This window comes from Ptiloglossa arizonensis, chromosome 2, assembly GCF_051014685.1.
Source record: "Ptiloglossa arizonensis isolate GNS036 chromosome 2, iyPtiAriz1_principal, whole genome shotgun sequence".
Lineage (NCBI taxonomy): Eukaryota > Metazoa > Arthropoda > Insecta > Hymenoptera > Colletidae > Ptiloglossa > Ptiloglossa arizonensis.
This window is the reverse complement of record NC_135049.1, coordinates 29,467,593-29,485,087: the sequence shown is the minus strand read 5'-3', so window position 1 is coordinate 29,485,087 and position 17,495 is coordinate 29,467,593. Positions and strand designations below refer to the sequence as shown.

Here is a 17,495-nt window from a genome sequence, read left to right as displayed (position 1 = left end):
GTCGAATGTTCGCCAGTAAGAGATTAATTTTCTCTATAAAGGATCCCACATCGACACATTTTTTATTTTTCTGGAGCACTATAAGTACTTTCAAACAATCGTTTCCCCACAGTGATCAAACTAGGAAAGAAATGTGTCTCGAGACGAAGATACGCGTAAACTCTGGAAGTTGTATTAAAGCGTGTTCGAAAATTGATACACAAAAAGCGAGGTACACGGTGATCCTTGTCACAAAGACGTCTCTTACTATAAATACTTTCAAACAACAGTTTCCCTACAGTGATCAAACTAGGAAAGAAATGTATCTCCAGACGAAGATACGCGCAAACTCCTGAAGTTGTATCGAAGCGTGTTCGAAAATTGACACACAGAAAACAAGATACACGGTGATCCTCGTCGCAAAGACGTCTCTTATTAAAAGTACTTTCAAACAATTGTTTCCCTATAGTGCTCAAACTAAGAATGAAATCCATCTCGAGACGAAGATACGCGTAAACTCCTGAAGTTGTATTAAAGCGTGTTCGAAAATTAATAGACAGAAAGCGAGGTACACGGTGATCCATCGATGTAGCGTCGAACCGGACGGAGAAGTCTCGAGACGAGGATATCCTCGTCACGAAGACGTCTCGCGGTGCGAGTACGCGCAACCGGAAGTGGAATCCCTCGGTCTTCGTGGAAGCGAGAAAAACTCGCGGAAGCCCGGTCGCAGCTGTCATAGAAAATGAAGGGAGAGTCTGTTGATCGAGGCCAAACACGGTCACCCATGAAACCGCTTTCTACTCGGTGCGTTTTCTCGTCGGCGCGCAGCGTGGACTCGCGTACTTTAAAGAACGCCACGGGATTCGATAATCGATCGTTTGGATTCGCGCTCCGGCGTACGACGCGACGTCAAACGAATTACAAAGCGCGCACCAACGACGATACTCTCGCCTCGAATCAAAGACTTCGCGGACCCTCTCGACGATCGATAACCACTCGCCGAGAAACCAATCGTGGATCGTTCGTCGTAACGATCGCTCCACTCGCCGAGAAGCTTCCTTGTCGATTAATTTCACCAGTTTCTCACTTTTGCGTCGTAAATTTCAACGTTTGCTCGTCGCGACCCAGGTTTCTCATTGAAAGAGACGCAGCGCGACAAACTTTGAACCCCGAACCTGGCCAGGTTGCTAAGACTTTGCAACTCGTTTTTTGAATTTACACGCGGGAAAATATCGACGAATATTCGAAGTAACGAGACAAGGTTTCAAAAGTCGCTTCGAATCTTTCTCATTGCGTTTGCAACTCGTACGAGGGAAATTTTGTACACGTTGAGGTGCTTTAAAGAGGGAGACTTCTGAATGATTGTAATTGGAGTTTGTAAGAGAGAAAAATAAGAGTTTTAACGGGTAAATGTGATGATGCGATATTATATTTTTACGGTAATTTTTCTTGAAAATTTTGGGTATTGCGAAACTTTTTCCAATGGATATTTGTTTTGGGAGGAAAATGATTTAAGAAGATATTCTTCGAAGAAGTACGAGGGTGGGTAAAATTATTCAAAAATAGGAAAAAGAAGGTAAAATTATTCGAAAATAGATCATTTTTCTCTGATATCTTTGCAAAGAAAAAGTGAACGAGTTGGGGTTCCACGAAAAGTTTTCCAACAGAAATCTTTCCTCGCGAGAAAAATAATTTAAGGAGATATTTTTCAAAGAACTACAAGGTATTCAAAAATAGAAAAAAGAAGCTAAAATTATTCGAAAACAGGAGACCACTCTTTCTCGATATCTCTGCAAAGAAAAAGTAAAAAGTTTAAGGTTCGACGAAATTTTTTTTAACAGAAATCTTCACTCGCGAGAAAAATAATTTAAGCAGATGTTTTTCAAAGAACTACGAGGTATTCAAAAATAGAAAAAAGAAGCTGAAATCATTCGAAAATAGGAGACCACTCTTTTTCAATATCTCTGCAAAGAAAAATTGAACAAATTGAAGTCCCACGAAATTTTTTCCAACAGAAATCTTTCCTCCGCGAAAATTAATCTAAGAATAGACATTCTTCGAAGAAGTACAAGTGATTCAAAAATGAAAAAAAGAAGCTAAAATTATTCGAAAACAGAAGACCACTCTTTCTCAATATCTGTGCAAAGAAAAATTGAACAAATTGAAGTCCCACAAAATTTTTTCCAACAGAAATTTTTCCTCCGCGAAAATTAATCTAAGAATAGACATTCTTCGAAGAAGTACAAGTGATTCAAAAATGAAAAAAAGAAGCTAAAATTATTCGAAAACAGAAGACCACTCTTTCTCGATATTTCTGCAAAGAAAAATTGAACAAATTGAAGTCCCACGAAATTTTTTCCAACAGAAATCTTTCCTCCGCGAAAATTAATCTAAGAATAGACATTCTTCGAAGAAGTACAAGTGATTCAAAAATGAAAAAAAGAAGCTAAAATTATCAAAAACAGATGACCACTTTTCCCCTGTATCTCCGCAAAGAAAAATTGTCTAAAAGTGATATCTCGCGCATGATGCTGCGAATCCCCGTTTCCAACGTTACGAAGAAGCCACCGTTCGTTTCCCGCGGAATTAACGTTCGAGACGAGCGAGATCGGCAATTGGCCGTTATCGATCCGCGACGGGGCACGGGTGGTGAAGATGGAAGGGGGGTGTTTAAGAAAAAAAATCGCGATACGAGGAGCGCGTTAAAGGATCTCGTGCGTCGCTCGCGGGAGAAAGTTTAGAAAGGAACGAGATCCGTTCGCCGTGGTAAATATAAAACGAGAAGAAAAACCGGACGATCGTACGGGGAACTGTTTACATTTCGCGAGTCACGTATTCTTGCGAACCGGTGGCGTATTGCGCGAAAATCGAGACTCGTGGAAAGGGGATCCGCGCCAGCGTAATGCGAGAAACGATCATCGTGGCCACCACGGTTTCCTGGGAACCGTTGAAAGAAGGTTTCGTACTCGTAAGATCCAACGGGGTGCCTCCACCGTGTCTTATCCTCGCTTTCACGATAATGAGAAAATTGCCCGGTTCGATCGATCTTGTAACACGATCTGCCGATCATAGACCGTCGATAACGCGCCCGGTGCCTCGAGCCATCGAAACGGAAGTGATCGATGGCCTCGACGTACCATTTCCGATCTCCACCTTCGTCGTTTCGCGACGCTTCCGCGGCTCTGGTTTTAATAACGGTATCGCGGGACGATCGACGATAACGATCATCGTCACGATAGATTCGCGAATCGATTCGTGAACGATACACGCGATGATATTACTTTCGATCGATTCAGGGGATCGTATTAAAATATGCACTACGCAACGATACGGTTTGTATCCGACGATGCAGAATTTTTTTTCGCAATTTTATTTTTCTATCTCCGAAGCAAGGTTCGGTAGAGTTACTGGAGAAAGAATTGCCGGGTTTCGTCTAAACGCATGTGCAATTGCACCGATGCACTCCTGGAAAGAATCTACACTACACAATAATAACATTTCTCGAACGATGCAAAATTTGTCTCCACAATTTTCTTTTTCCATCTCCAAATCAGGGTTCGGTCCAGTTATTTGAAAAAAACTACGGAATTCGAAACACAAGTGCAATTGCACCGATGCACTCCTGGAAAGAATCTACGTTGCTCGACGATAGAAACGATGCAAACTTTTTCACCGCAATTTTCTCTCATCGATTGTTAAAGATTTTCCGCTCACCTTTGTCCGATTCAGGGGATTCGAGAAGTCCCAGCCGGGAGCGACGAACAGGTATCCGCATTTTGATATCTTTCTTGTGGCCTGGAACAAAGATACACGGGGTCAGAATATACGTGCGAGTGTGTCGGTGAACGTGGATGATCGATCGATCGATCGTGAGCACGGTACACGTTTGAAAACATTTCGAACGATCGTTGCGTTTAGGATGTATAATTCCTGGAACGATTCCGAAACTAACGATCGAAACGAGGATCGATAGGATTCGTAGGAATTTGGCTAATGTTACCTCGTTAATGTTGCAACACGCTGTACTTACCGAACTATGGATCGTAACGGAATACGGTAATTCGAGGTCGGGTTTTCGAATTGTTGTATTTTGTCGCGGACGATTGTTCGGCAACTACTCGGTGTTCGAGTATCGACGAGATACTCGCTGGATAAATTCCCATGGACGAAGTCCTGGATGGAGCATCGAGTTTAAACGGTTCGAAAATTTCAAGGCGATCGTGGCTATTAAAAACTGACGAGTCAACGTCATCGCTCGGCCGTAATTTGTATGCGGCTAAACGTAAGAACTCGCGTTGGATATTTTCGAAAGAAACGAAACGAATACTGTCGAGATTTCGAACAGAGGTATATACAGGGTGTATCTGGTAATCGAGACGTAACCCTGTTCATTCTGAACATGGTAAAAGTTATTACAGGAAAATTCTACAACGTTCGAAGATTTCTCTATCTTTAGAAGCGCATCGGTACGGTTGCAAAGTGCAATTAATGATTGGATAAAATTTTAAATATCTCGCAAAATATTCATTTCTACCGCACTGTGTCATGGTACGTTTCTATTTGGTACGATACGAATCGATTTGCCCGAACAAAAATTGCAGGGTTTCGTCTAAACGCAAGTGCAATTGCACCGATGCACTTTTGAAAATAATCTACACTACACAATACAATTTCTCGATGCAAAATTTGTCACCACAAGTTTCTTTTTCCATCTCCAAACCAGAGTTCGGTCCAGTTATTAGAAAAGAATTATAGGATTCTAAACACAAGTGCAATTGCACCGATGCACTTCTGAAAAGAATCTACACTGCACAATAATACAATTTCTCGATGCAAAATTTATCTCCACAATTTTCTATTTCCATCTCCAAACCAGGGTACGGTCCAGTTACTAGAAAAGAATTATAGGATTCTAAACACAAGTGCAATTGCACCGATGCACTTCTGAAAAGAATCTACATTACACGATAATACAATTTCTCGATGCAAAATTTGTCTCCACGATTTTCTTTTTCCATCTCCAAACCAGGGTTCGGTCCACTTATTAGAAAAAAACTATAAGATTCTAAATACAAGTGCAATTGCACCGATGCACTTCTGAAAAGAATCTACACTACACAATACAATTTCTCGATGCAAAATTTGTCACCACAATTTTCTTTTTCCATCTCCAAACCAGGGTTAGGTCCAATTACTAGAAAAGAATTATAGGATTCTAAACACAAATGCAATTGCACCGATGCACTTCTGAAAAGAATCTACACTACACAATAATACAATTTCTCGGTGCAAAATTTGTCTCCACAATTTTCTTTTTCCATCTCCAAACCAGGGTAGGGTCCAGTTACTAGAAAAGAATTATAGGATTCTAAACACAAGTGCAATTGCACCGATGCACTTCTGAAAAGAATCTACATTACACGATAATACAATTTCTCGATGCAAAATTTGTCTCCACGATTTTCTTTCTCAATCTCCAAACCAGGTCCGGTTATTCCTATACACCCTGTGTATAGAAATAATAAAGTCTCTGAGGAATAACTCCGAAAAAGATCGATTCGTCGGTCATGGTGGGTTACGAGCCACGGAAGGGAGGGGGGAGAGACGTGATCCTCGACCCGAATAGCTTAATTGGGCGAAGCGGTCGAAAGATCCGGGTTCGACCACCATGGTCCGACGATTCGATCGGTCGATTCTTTTCCTCCCCGCGAATTATTAAAAAAGTTGAAGCGCTCTTCGCGCCGGCTCGGCATTCCGCGCGAAACACCGCGCGAATATCAACCACGAAAGCAATCTCCCCGTACGAAAAACGAGCAACCACGTTCACGGTGCACGCACACAACCTCGTTCGATCGAACTTTCCGGCTACGATCCTCTTCAAACTCCATTATTATGTTTGGCGCAAGATTTCGGGGCTATCCAGCGGAGAGGAAAAACCGAAGGGATAGGCGAGAGAGGATCTCGAAGGGCGTGGAGTAGCGCCGGGGCAACGAAAGGGAAACAGAAGCGGCGGCCATTCAGGTGGAAAGGAAAGTCACGTGAGCCGGCTACGTATCACCGAGGAATCTTAAATCGGTCATTCGTCAAGAGCACCGAGCCAGACAGCGTTTCCTCTCTCATCCGTTTCACGTGTTTCCTCGGCTGTTCGTGCGCGTTAAGGTCGACTCGCACCATTCCTCCAGCGATCCTACGTCGAAACATCGAAACGTTACGCGATGGGAGAGGAGGAACTCTTGGCTCGAGAAACTGGAGGGAACGATTCTGGATGGAATTTCAATTTTGCGAGCGGGAACGTTGTCTGGGAGTAATCTATGGAAGACATATACCAGAGATAGAATACTAGTGTACAGAATTCAAATTTTGCGATCTGAATTTTTCAAAGAGATTACTTCTCTGTGACTGATCGTGAAGAACTAATTGGGGGGATCACAACGTAGGGCTAATGCTTCTAGGGGGAATTTATATTGCGAGAACTCTTCGAAAAGATTTCTTTCTGTGTCTAATCAATGGAGAACTCATACCGGAGAATCGAAGTCTCCTGGATAGAATGTTCTACTATCAGAAATTTTCAAATTTTTAGTTGTCTGTGACTAATCGTGAAAAACAATTGGAGGGCTCACAACGTAGGGTTAATGTTTCTAGGTGGAATTTATATTTTGAGAACTCTTTGAAAAAATTTCTTTCTGTGTCTAATCGATGGAGAGCTCACACCGAAGAACTGATGCTTCTAGGTGGAATTTATATTTCGAGAACTCTTCGAAAAGGTTGCTCTTTGTGTATAATCGATGGAGAACTCACACCGGAGAATCGAAGTCTCCTGGATAGAATGTTCTACTATCAGAATTTTTTAAAAAGATTACTTCTCTGAACTAATCGTGAAAAACAATTGGAGGGCTCACAACGTAGGGTTAATGTTTCTAGGTGGAATTTATATTTTGAGAACTCTTTGAAAAAATTTCTTTCTGTGTCTAATCGATGGAGAGCTCACACCGAAGAACTGATGCTTCTAGGTGGAATTTATATTTCGAGAACTCTTCGAAAAGGTTGCTCTTTGTGTATAATCGATGGAGAACTCACACCGGAGAATCGAAGTCTCCTGGACAGAATGTTCTACTATCAGAGTTTCTCAAAAAGATTACTTCTCTGAACTAATCGTGAAAAACAATCGATGGAGGGCTCACACCGTAGAACTGATGCTTCTAGATGGAATTTATATTTCGAGAACTCTTCGAAAAGATTTCTCTCTGTGTCTAATCGATAAAGGAACACCAGAGAATCGAAGAATCCTGGATAGAATGTTCTACTATCAGAAATTTTCAAAAAGATTAGTTGTCTGTGACTAATCATAAAAAAACAATAAATGGAAGACTCACACCGTAGAACTGATGCTTCTAGGTACAATTTATATTTCGAGAACTCTTCGAAAAGATTTCTCTCTATCTCTAATCGATAGAGAAGCACCGGAGAATCGAAGAATTCTGGATAGAATTCATGTCCTACGATCAGAACTTTTCGAAAAGAAATTTCTCTGGATTTCGCGCGAATTAATCGCAATTGATCGCGTGAAAGCGACTAATCGATAGGTAACTTGTATCGAAAACCAGAGAGAATGCTCTTGGATGGAATTCAAAAAGGTTACTCCATTTGTCAGGGTTTCGCGCAACCTAGGTACTAATCGATGGGAGACTTACACCAAAGAACCAGAAATAATTCTCTCGGATGGTATTCAAATTCGACGATTCGAAAACACACTCGTCGGTATTCAACGGAGACTCGTCATACCTAGAAATCCATCTCCTGGATGTAATTGAAATTCGAAGATCGGATCTCTCGAAAGTGTGTTCGTTCGTGGAGATTTCGGTACGAGTGCAGTGTGAATCCAGCCTAACGCGTTCCAGCCACTTTGCCGACTAAACGAGAAAACGAAAGTATCGGCGGTCGGAGATTATGCTTAAACTTTGGTCCGTAGCGCGTGCCGCGCGAAAGTTAAGATTCCTGGTAAAACCTTGGAAGCAAGACGACAAGTTACACGGCGATGGCCAATTCGAGAAATCTAGCCAGCGCCGCATTCCTCGTACTTTCATCTTCCGTTTCACTTGTCTTAATTGCACGTCGAACCGAAGCGCTTGTTCGCTCGATAAAACTTCGGGCGCCCGATGAATGTCGTTTTATTCGTCGTGTGAAGAGAGCAGAACGCTCCCATCCTCTCGAAGACGGTAACAGGATTATTTGAACCAACGGTCGGCAAGAGAAAAAAAAAAAAAAAAAAGAAGAAGAAGTATAGATACAGAGGACCTGTTAGAAACGGACCGCTCGAATATTTCCTGGCGATCGGGGCCACGAAACGAAAGTACCCACAAAAAGTATTCGAGGACTACTCGAACGGATCATTGTAGAAATCATCGAATTCGCAAGTTCGTTTCCTTCGCGTATATCGTAAATTAATATTCTCCGATCGAGTTACGCTGGAGAAAAATTTTCTTTTCCAATTAAGAGAAATCCAAACGATGAGAGGTAGAATCTTTCAAATTATATTTGTATTTAGAGCGACTCGGTCAATTTTTCTTTCGTTCAGTTTACGCGTAATAAACCTAAACGATAAGCGGTAGAATCTTTCACATTATATTTGTATTTAAAGCGACTCGGTTAATTTTTCTTTCCTTTGGTTTACGTGTAACAAACCTAAACGATAAGCGGTAGAATATTTCAAATTATATTTGTATTTAAACCGACTCGGTTAATTTTTCTTTCCTTCGGTTTACGCGTAACAAACCCAAACGACAAAAGGTAGAATCTTTCAAATTATATTTCTATTTAACCTGACTCGGTTAATTTTTCTTTCGTTTAGTTTACGCGTAACAAACCCAAACGACAAGAGGTAGAATCTTTCAAATTATATTTCTATTTAACCTGACTCGATTAATTTTTCTTTCCTTCGGTTTACGCGTAACAAACCTAAACGACAAGAAGTAGAATTTTTCAAATTATATTTATATTTAAATCGATTTGATTAATCTTTTTTTCCTTCGATTTACACGTAACGAAGAAGTTCTCGTCGAATATTCACCTATCGAAAGAAAGAAAGAAGAAAAGTCTCGCAAGGTTCGCTGTGCGTCTAGCGGACGCACCGATGCACCGATGCACCGATGCACCGATGCACCGCGGAAACTGCATCCGCGGAAGAAAGACTCGCGCGCGGCCAGATTTACTCGGAGACTTTCCAAATATTTGAAAAGAAACCCGCCGTCCGATATCTTGGGAAACAAAACGATCGCGCGGAGATATACGCGCGTCACTTTCGCTCGTTACGAAAGCTGCATCTGCGAGTCAAGGGGACGAGCTACACGCGAGTAAGCCGCGCGGTTTTTCTCTCGCTCGGGACACGACACGACACGACGAACCCAAAGGCCTGGAATTACGCTCGACGAACGACCATCGAACGGAATTTCACCTACGACGCGGAGAATACGCTCCTCGACCCAGTTTTCGGCGCCGATTGATACCAGAACGCAGCGCGTGCCGCGCGTTAATCATAATTGGAACAACGGGCGCGAAAATGGCGATCCCGACTGGTCGAACGACCAACGCGCCATAATCTTAATGTTATTCCGCGCGAGTGTCGCGCTCGTTCCAGTTAAGAACTTTGGCCTGGAAAGATCGATGCAATTTCCTAGGGCTGTCGTATCGTTTACGATAATGGCGCGATCGAAACTCCATTTGGGGATTCTTCGAAGGCTACAATGGGGGACGATATCGCCAATGGCTGGCGAGAACCAATAGGAGATTCTAACGCGGAAGAATTTTGGAGTAAGTCGGTTCTGATTCGAAGAATACGACACGGTGGAAACGCTCTACCGAAGGAATAGATTTTGGCGCGAAAGAACTCTAGCTGGAGTGATTTTCTATGATCAAAAAATTCTAGCGTGTTCTTCTCTTATATGAATTTCCAAGATTGTTTTCAATTCTGTTGTGCACACTTCTATTGTGCAAAAGTAAAGAGCTTCTTTTCTAGCACGTTTCTCTCGATATCTACTAGCTGATAATCGAGACAGTGATAGGATTACAAATATTAGCGCGAAAGAATTTTAGCTTCACTAATTTTTTACGATAAAGAAATTCTAGTTCTTTTCTACGATAAAAAAAAATTCTAGTTTTTTTCCACGATAAAAAAATACTATTTCTTTTCTACGATAAAAAATTCTAGTTCTTTTCTACAATAAAAAAAAAATCTGGTTCTTTTCTGTGTTAAAAAAATCTAGTTCTTTTCTGTGATAACAAAATTCTAGTTCTTTTCTGCGATAAAAAATCTAATTCTTTTCTACGATAAAAAAAATTCTAGTTCCTTCCTACGATAAAAAAAATTCTAGTTCTTTTCTACGATAAAAAAATTCTAGTTCTTTTCTAGGATAAAAAAATTCTACTTCTTTTCTACGATAAAAAAATTCTAGTTCTTTTCTGCGATAAAAAAAATTCTCGTTCCTTTCTTATACAAATTTCCAAGATCGTCTTCAATTCTGTTACACACTTCTATTCCGTAAAAATAAACAGCTCATTTTCTAACACGTTTCTCTCGATACCTACTAGCTGATAAACGAGACAGTGATAGTTACACGTGAGAGAGTTAAAATTAATCGTGAAACTTTAGCTGAAAATCCTTCTAAATCGTATCGTCCGTATTGAGAAAATTTTTGATCGATCCAAAAAATATCGAGTCGAGTTTACCCCGTATATTTAACCAACGCTCGAAAACGAGAGACTGGACAAGAAAAGTAGTACGTCTTCTCGACTGACAATGATTTTCCAGTGCGTGGCAATCGCGAAACGAGGCGATCATCGACCAGACCGGAGAAGCAAGAACGAGAATTCACTCTGCTTTATGGAGAAATAAAGTCGGTCCGGGCCCGCGCTCGAGGCAGCGTTGTTCCCCACCGTTACCTGAACGCGTCTTTCTTTGGAGAAAATTATGGTGCTCCTTGTACGGGCTAAACAAAAGATCACGGACACCGACAAAAAGCCCCGATGCCTAAACACGCGGTAAGGTTCGCGCGCGACACGGAATTCCATCGCGAACGGAAACCTTGTCCGCGTACAAGGAAAATACGCGGACGAGTTCTCTCGGAGATTAACCACTTAACAGGGAGTTAACAAGAGACAAGCTTCGATAAACGAGGGAAACCTTAGTCGCTAAAATAAGGACGAAACGAAAGTAATTTTGGGAAATGAGTGGAACTTTGGCGATTAGAATAAGAGTTTAACGAAAGTAATTTTGGTGAATGAAGGGAACTTTGGTGATTATAATAAGAGTTTAACGAAAATAATTTTGATTAATGGATGGAATTTTTGGCGATTACAATAAGAGTTTAACGAAAGTAATTCTAGTAATTTTAATAAACGAGTGGAACCTCAGTGACTAAAATAAGAGTTTAACGAAAGTAATTTTAATAAACGAGTGGAACCTTAGCGACTAAAGTAAGAGTTTAACGAAAGTAATTTTGGTGAATGAATGGAACTTTGGTGACTATAATAAGAGTTTAACGAAAGTAATTTTGGTGAATGAATGGAACTTTGGTGACTATAATAAGAGTTTAACGAAAGTAATTTTGATAAAGGAATGGAACTTTGGCGATTACAATAAGAGTTTAACGAAAGTAATTTTAGTAATTTTAATAAACGAGTGGAACCTTAGCGACTGAAGTAAGAGTTTAACGAAAGTAATTTTGGTGAATGAATAGGACCTCAGCGACTGAAATAAGAACGAAACGCAAGTAATGTAAGTATGATTTAGAGGAGAAATTTTTGCAAAATGAGGACTTGTATCGATATGGGCCCCCGCGTAACTTTCTTCGTTTTGCATAATGTGATTTCTCGAGTCGAAACTTGACCGCTGGTGTACTCGTGTTTCTCTTAAATTATATTTTGGTAGATACGACGACGCTGAGCGAACGAAACAACGTACAGTGGGATAGAAAGAATATTAAATTCGGAGCAGGAATTATTGCGAAATATTGTGACTCTCGACATCAGAGTCTTAAACATTCACGTGGTTGAGAAAGATCTAAAAAATTCGCGTTTCTCCTATTTGATATATTTTAAGTTATTCGAAAAGCCATTTCGTTCTTTTTTTTTTTTTGATTGTGAAAATGAAAATTGTATAAATATTTTATTAAATCATATATTCTCCATTTTGGAAAACGAAATCACTTTCCAAACAAGCCAATATATTGGTAGATGCATCGCTGAGTGACTAATAAAGAGTGAAATAAAAGGAGTATGAAATTCAGAGTAGAAATCATTCCATAATATTGCAATGAACTTGCAAATCACGATTGAGACCTCCACGTGATTGGAAAAAAGCTAGAAATAAACCTTCTTCTCCGTAACCCGATTTTTCCATAAAATTATCAACGTTCGTTGTCTTACATGGTCTTACATTTTACGCAGCTTGGAATCGTTGACGAACAACCCCGATCTACGTACAACTTTCAAAACCAGGCTCGATCGTCGATTACTCGGTAGAATTGTCCCGGAGTGTTTTCCATCATTCGAGAGGAGAAAGGTACGCGTAATCGTATTGTTTTTCCAGGAATACAGGAGCCCGGATTCACAGTCCAGTTGGCTTATCGCGGACGATTAAAGTCGCGGTTCGACGAAGAAACGAACCAATAAAATCGAGACTGGCTTCTCTTCGCGAGCCACATGCTACGTTCTTCGTAAAGATAATTCAACGCTCTCGATGGAGCTATTTTTTCCTATTTTTTTTCTTTCTTTATTCTTTTTTTTTTTCTTTTTCTTTTACGTCTTGCCTTCGTAAAGATAATACAGCACTTTCGATGGAAGTATTTTTTCCTGTTTTATCTTTCTTTATTCTTTTTTTTTTTCTTTTTTTTCGTCTTTTCTTCATAAAGATAATTCAACGCTCTCGATGAAAGTATTTTTTCCTATCTTTTTTTCTTTCTTTATTCTTTTTTTTTTACGTCTTGTCTTTGTAAAGATAATTCAACGCTCTCGATGGAGCTATTTTTTCCTATTTTTTTTCTTTCTTTATTCTTTTTTTTTTTCTTTTTCTTTTACGTCTTGCCTTCGTAAAGATAATACAGCACTTTCGATGGAAGTATTTTTTCCTGTTTTATCTTTCTTTATTCTTTTTTTTTTTCTTTTTTTTCGTCTTTTCTTCATAAAGATAATTCAACGCTCTCGATGAAAGTATTTTTTCCTATCTTTTTTTCTTTCTTTATTCTTTTTTTTTTACGTCTTGTCTTTGTAAAGATAATTCAACGCTCTCGATGGAGCTATTTTTTCCTATTTTTTTTTTCTTTCTGTATTCTTTTTTTTTCACGTCTTTTCTTCGTAAAGATAATTCAACACTCTCGATGAAGGTATTTTTTCCTTTTTTTCTTCATTCTTTCTTTTTACGTCTTTTCTTCGTAAAGATAATTCAACCCTCTCGATGGAGGTATTTTTTCCTATTTTTTTTTCTTCATTCTTTCTTTTTACGTCTTGTCTTCGTAAAGATAATTCAACACTCTCGATGGAGGTATTTTTTCCTATTTTTTTTTCTTTCTTTCTTTCTTCATTCTTTCTTTTTACGTCTTTTCTTCGTAAAGATAACTCAACGCTCTCGATGGAGGTATTTTTTCCGTTTTTTTTCTTTCTTCCTTTCTTTCTTTATTCTTTTTTTTTTTTACGTCGGCTCGAATCGATTGCGTCGAATCTACGCTCTGTTTAACCGCTTTCCGTCCGGGCACCGCTGATTTCCTGTCGCCCGGCGCGCGTTCACAATTGACTTCCGGTCGGTCGACTGTCGCTATACGCCAACGAATATCCCACTGGACAAAAGCGCGACGGAAAACTACCGGTCAGATCGGACAGATTTACCATCGCGTTGAATCTTTATTGCCCTCGCGAGCGGATGCAAACCGAGTAAACTTATATAGGATGCACGGGTTGGGAATCGAAACGCTATTTCGTTCATCGAGGGATTTATTTTTAGAAGATCGATCTCGATTCAAAAACATTGAATTTTTCATCTATGCTCTTCATATTTTGTATTTTAAGATTCTGGTAACATGATCAGTGATTGCTCCTTGCAGATTGGATGGGAATCGAAACGCTATTTCATTCATCGAGGAATTTATTTTTAGAAGATCGATCTCGATTCAAAAACATTGAATTTTTCATCTATGCTCTTCATATTTTGTATTTTAAGATTCTGGTAACGTAGTCACCGATTGCTTCTTAACACTTGTTCGATGATCTACGATTCTCGCTCTTCGATTGGATAGAAATTATCATTGTCGAGGGACCAATGTTATTTCGCCTATCGAGGAATATATTTGTAGAAAATCGAAAATCGAAACGACCAATCTCGATCCAGGGATCGTTCTATACGTAGGAATTAAAAATTCTTACTCACGAAGATTTCAATTCTTGATCCGAGTTCTCGACATTTTGTATTTTTAAGATACATAGTTTAACACCGATTCAATGATCTACGATTCACACTCTTCGATTGGATAGTGTCTATCTATCCTTGTTAAAAGTTACATTAACTCTGAATGTTCCTTGATAAAAGTTGTTAAGTTGTGTTAACTTTTATCAAGAAACCAACGCAAGAAAAGTTCGTTCAAATTCATCGCGTAAATAATAAAAACCCTACGGTAAACTACGCGCGAACCTTCGACCTAATTGAAACGTTCGCGAACAACTCGATTCTGATCAAAATTCGCCCAATATTCCAGCAATGGTTTCTGGTTTTACGCAAGTGGAGGTCTTGCGTAAAACCTTAGTTATTTCTTCAAACGATACCCGCGAGATTTTCTCATCGAACGATAATTATCCAAAGTGCATTTCCCAACGAAGCCACGGCGGTGAAGATCAAACATCGTTCGATAAAAGCGCTGAAAAAAGGGTCCACGCGGTCGTATGTTCGAGCGTGTACTCCCCACGTTAGATCCGAATCGACTCGAAGGTCCGATAGACATCCGAGGCTAGTCGGTCCCTCTCGGACACCTCGGCTCCCACGAGCTGGACCGCGAACGATACTAATTAATATCGCAATCTCCATCGACGCCTCTATAAATCATCCCCGGGACAGGTGCAAGAAATCTCTCCGGTCGGGCAGCCGGTGTTAAAGCATCCATCGTTCCCGATCGTTGGAACGATCGATCGACGCCGATTTACTAACCCAGACCGAAAGAACGCACGGGCCGAGCGAGCCGGCGGGACGGTGTTGCGCAATCGGAGACACTTGTCTCGCGATTGGCAATAATTGGACGACAGGTTGTTCGATCGGGATGCGGTAGGGTGGGGGTAGGGGGCGGTCCGCTTCCTCGCGGTCGTCCTTGACACGCTTCGAGCGAGTCCTTGGCAGTCCTTAAGCTCTAAACGCGACCCAGATGCGGGGCCCACTCGGCTCTAATCTCGAATAAGGTCGAGAGACGGTGCGTGGCCCCGGTGTCGACGTAGCTGCCACGGTGTGCGCCGCTACGATGCAACAACCGCGTAAACCGGACACCGAACGGCCCGCGAGATACCCGCTTTATTAACGCGATTAAAGATCTGGCTCGTTCGCCACCTCGTTAGCCAATCAGAGCGTGGCGTGGGCGATGCCCGGCCAATCGCGCGATCCCGTTCCTCGCGTTTAACGCTTTCCGAACCGAGACCGGAATACGAGCGCACGACGAATTATAACTTTTAGACAGATTTTCTCCGAGCTGTGTATTATATTTTTCGAACGTGTATATTGTATTCTTCGAAGCTGGATATTGTATTTTGAGAGAAGTTTCTGTCCGAACCGAGACCAGAATACGAGTAAGAAGTGAATTATAACTTTTCGAGATATTTTCTCCAAGGTGTATATTATATTTTTCGAACGTGTAGAGTACGAGTACATGGTGAATTATAACTTTTGGAGACATTTTTCCTTTCAGTTTCGACAAATAGGTATGTCTGAACCGTAGAGATTACAGTAGAGATATTTCGAAAATGTATATTACATTTTAAGGAAAGTTTCAATACCTGATAATCGCAAAGTAACTGTTGGAATCCGTAAAAAAAATTCGCAAGTAACTTTGATATTGGACATTATTACACACTAGGTGACTATTCTTTATGATTTTAATTATTCACTCAGAGTTCTCGCTGGAGTTTAGCGAACGGTCGATGTTAGTTTTAAACTCGATACTATTTTTCTTCTTTGTACATTTCTGTATTTTTTCATTCCTGTATATTTCCCCATCCCGACTTTACAATCGTGTATATACAATCACCGTACTACCGGATACGCGAGATTCCTTCATATTGCGATATACAAGGTTGCACGATGAGTTCCGTCGTTCGATGAAACTTATCGAACGAACCTATCGTTGCAATTTGAATTTTCCAAGTTCTGTTTCCCGAGAATCTCTGGAAGCAAGGAATCCCGAGGAAGCAAGTGTAAAATTCCTATCTACGGGAGATAAAGTTGTCTAAATAGAACCGAAACCTTGCAATAAACGTAACGATCGAATAAAGCGAGCCCTTTCTATAAAATTGAACGAAAGGCTCGAGTGGCGAACCCACCGTAAAGCGTTAATTCACCGTTCGCATACGTTGCACGTACGAGCGGAGCGGTCGGAATACAGGAAGCTATGAAAGATCGCAGCGCGCTTAGATTCAATAACGAGGAGGCTCCTATTAGAGCCTCCTTTCGTTTGGTGCATCGATCGTTAACGACGTCTGTTACGGGACGCGTGTCTCGGTTCGTGCGCTTCCGGGGCACGATGATCGAGCGTAAAAGTGATTCGCGGCATTTTTCTCCACGGATCCTCGTAATCTTGCTCGCCGGAGGGGTTCCTGGAAGCCGCGAGGTCGACGAGGAAAAGCAATTTACCGCGAGTTTCTCCCGCGAGAAGCCGCGTAAATCTCCGTCCGCGCGTCGAACTCGAACGACGAACGCGGGACGCCTCGCGTCTCGACGATGCCACGGACCGACGCCACCGTCTTCTACGAAGTCGACCGATTTCTATTCCACCGCTCGTACCCTCTACAGGGGTACAGGAGGGTACGGGGGCACTGGTTACGGACCGGAGAATACGAGGTACCGAGAGTACAAGTGTAGTGTGGTTCGGAGAAAAGGAAGATACAGGGGTACGAGGGTGCAGGGGTACGAGGGTACAGGGGTACGGAGAAACGAGAGAACGAGAGTACAGAGGTACGGGGGCACTGGTTACGGACCGGAGAATACGAGGTACCGAGAGTACAAGTGTAGTGTGGTTCGGAGAAAACGAAGATACAGGGGTACGAGAATACAAGGGTGCAGGGGTACGGAGAAACGAGAGAACGAGAGTACAGAGGTACGGAAGAATAAGAGAATGGGGGTTCAGGGGTACAGAGAAACGGAGAAAGAAGAGTACAAGGGTACGGAACACGGGGATAGAGACATGAAGGTTCAGAAGTATGGAGAAACGAAAAAAGAGGGGTACAGGGGTACAGAGATACAGGGAAACGTAGTAAGGGGGATATAAGGGTACAGTGAA

At 41.2% G+C, this 17,495-nt stretch overlaps 1 protein-coding gene across 3 annotated transcripts in view; it reads right to left on the bottom strand.

Annotated features, from left to right (window-relative positions):
• Window positions 1-17,495, bottom strand: part of Osp (myosin phosphatase Rho interacting protein outspread) — a 323,581-nt gene that overhangs the window by 221,017 nt on the left and 85,069 nt on the right. For all 3 annotated transcript variants that reach the window (XM_076327530.1, XM_076327533.1, XM_076327535.1), the window contains exon 2: window positions 3,694-3,774. In XM_076327530.1, coding sequence (XP_076183645.1) covers window positions 3,694-3,774 — 81 coding nt within the window. The remainder of the gene's footprint in view (window positions 1-3,693; window positions 3,775-17,495) is intronic.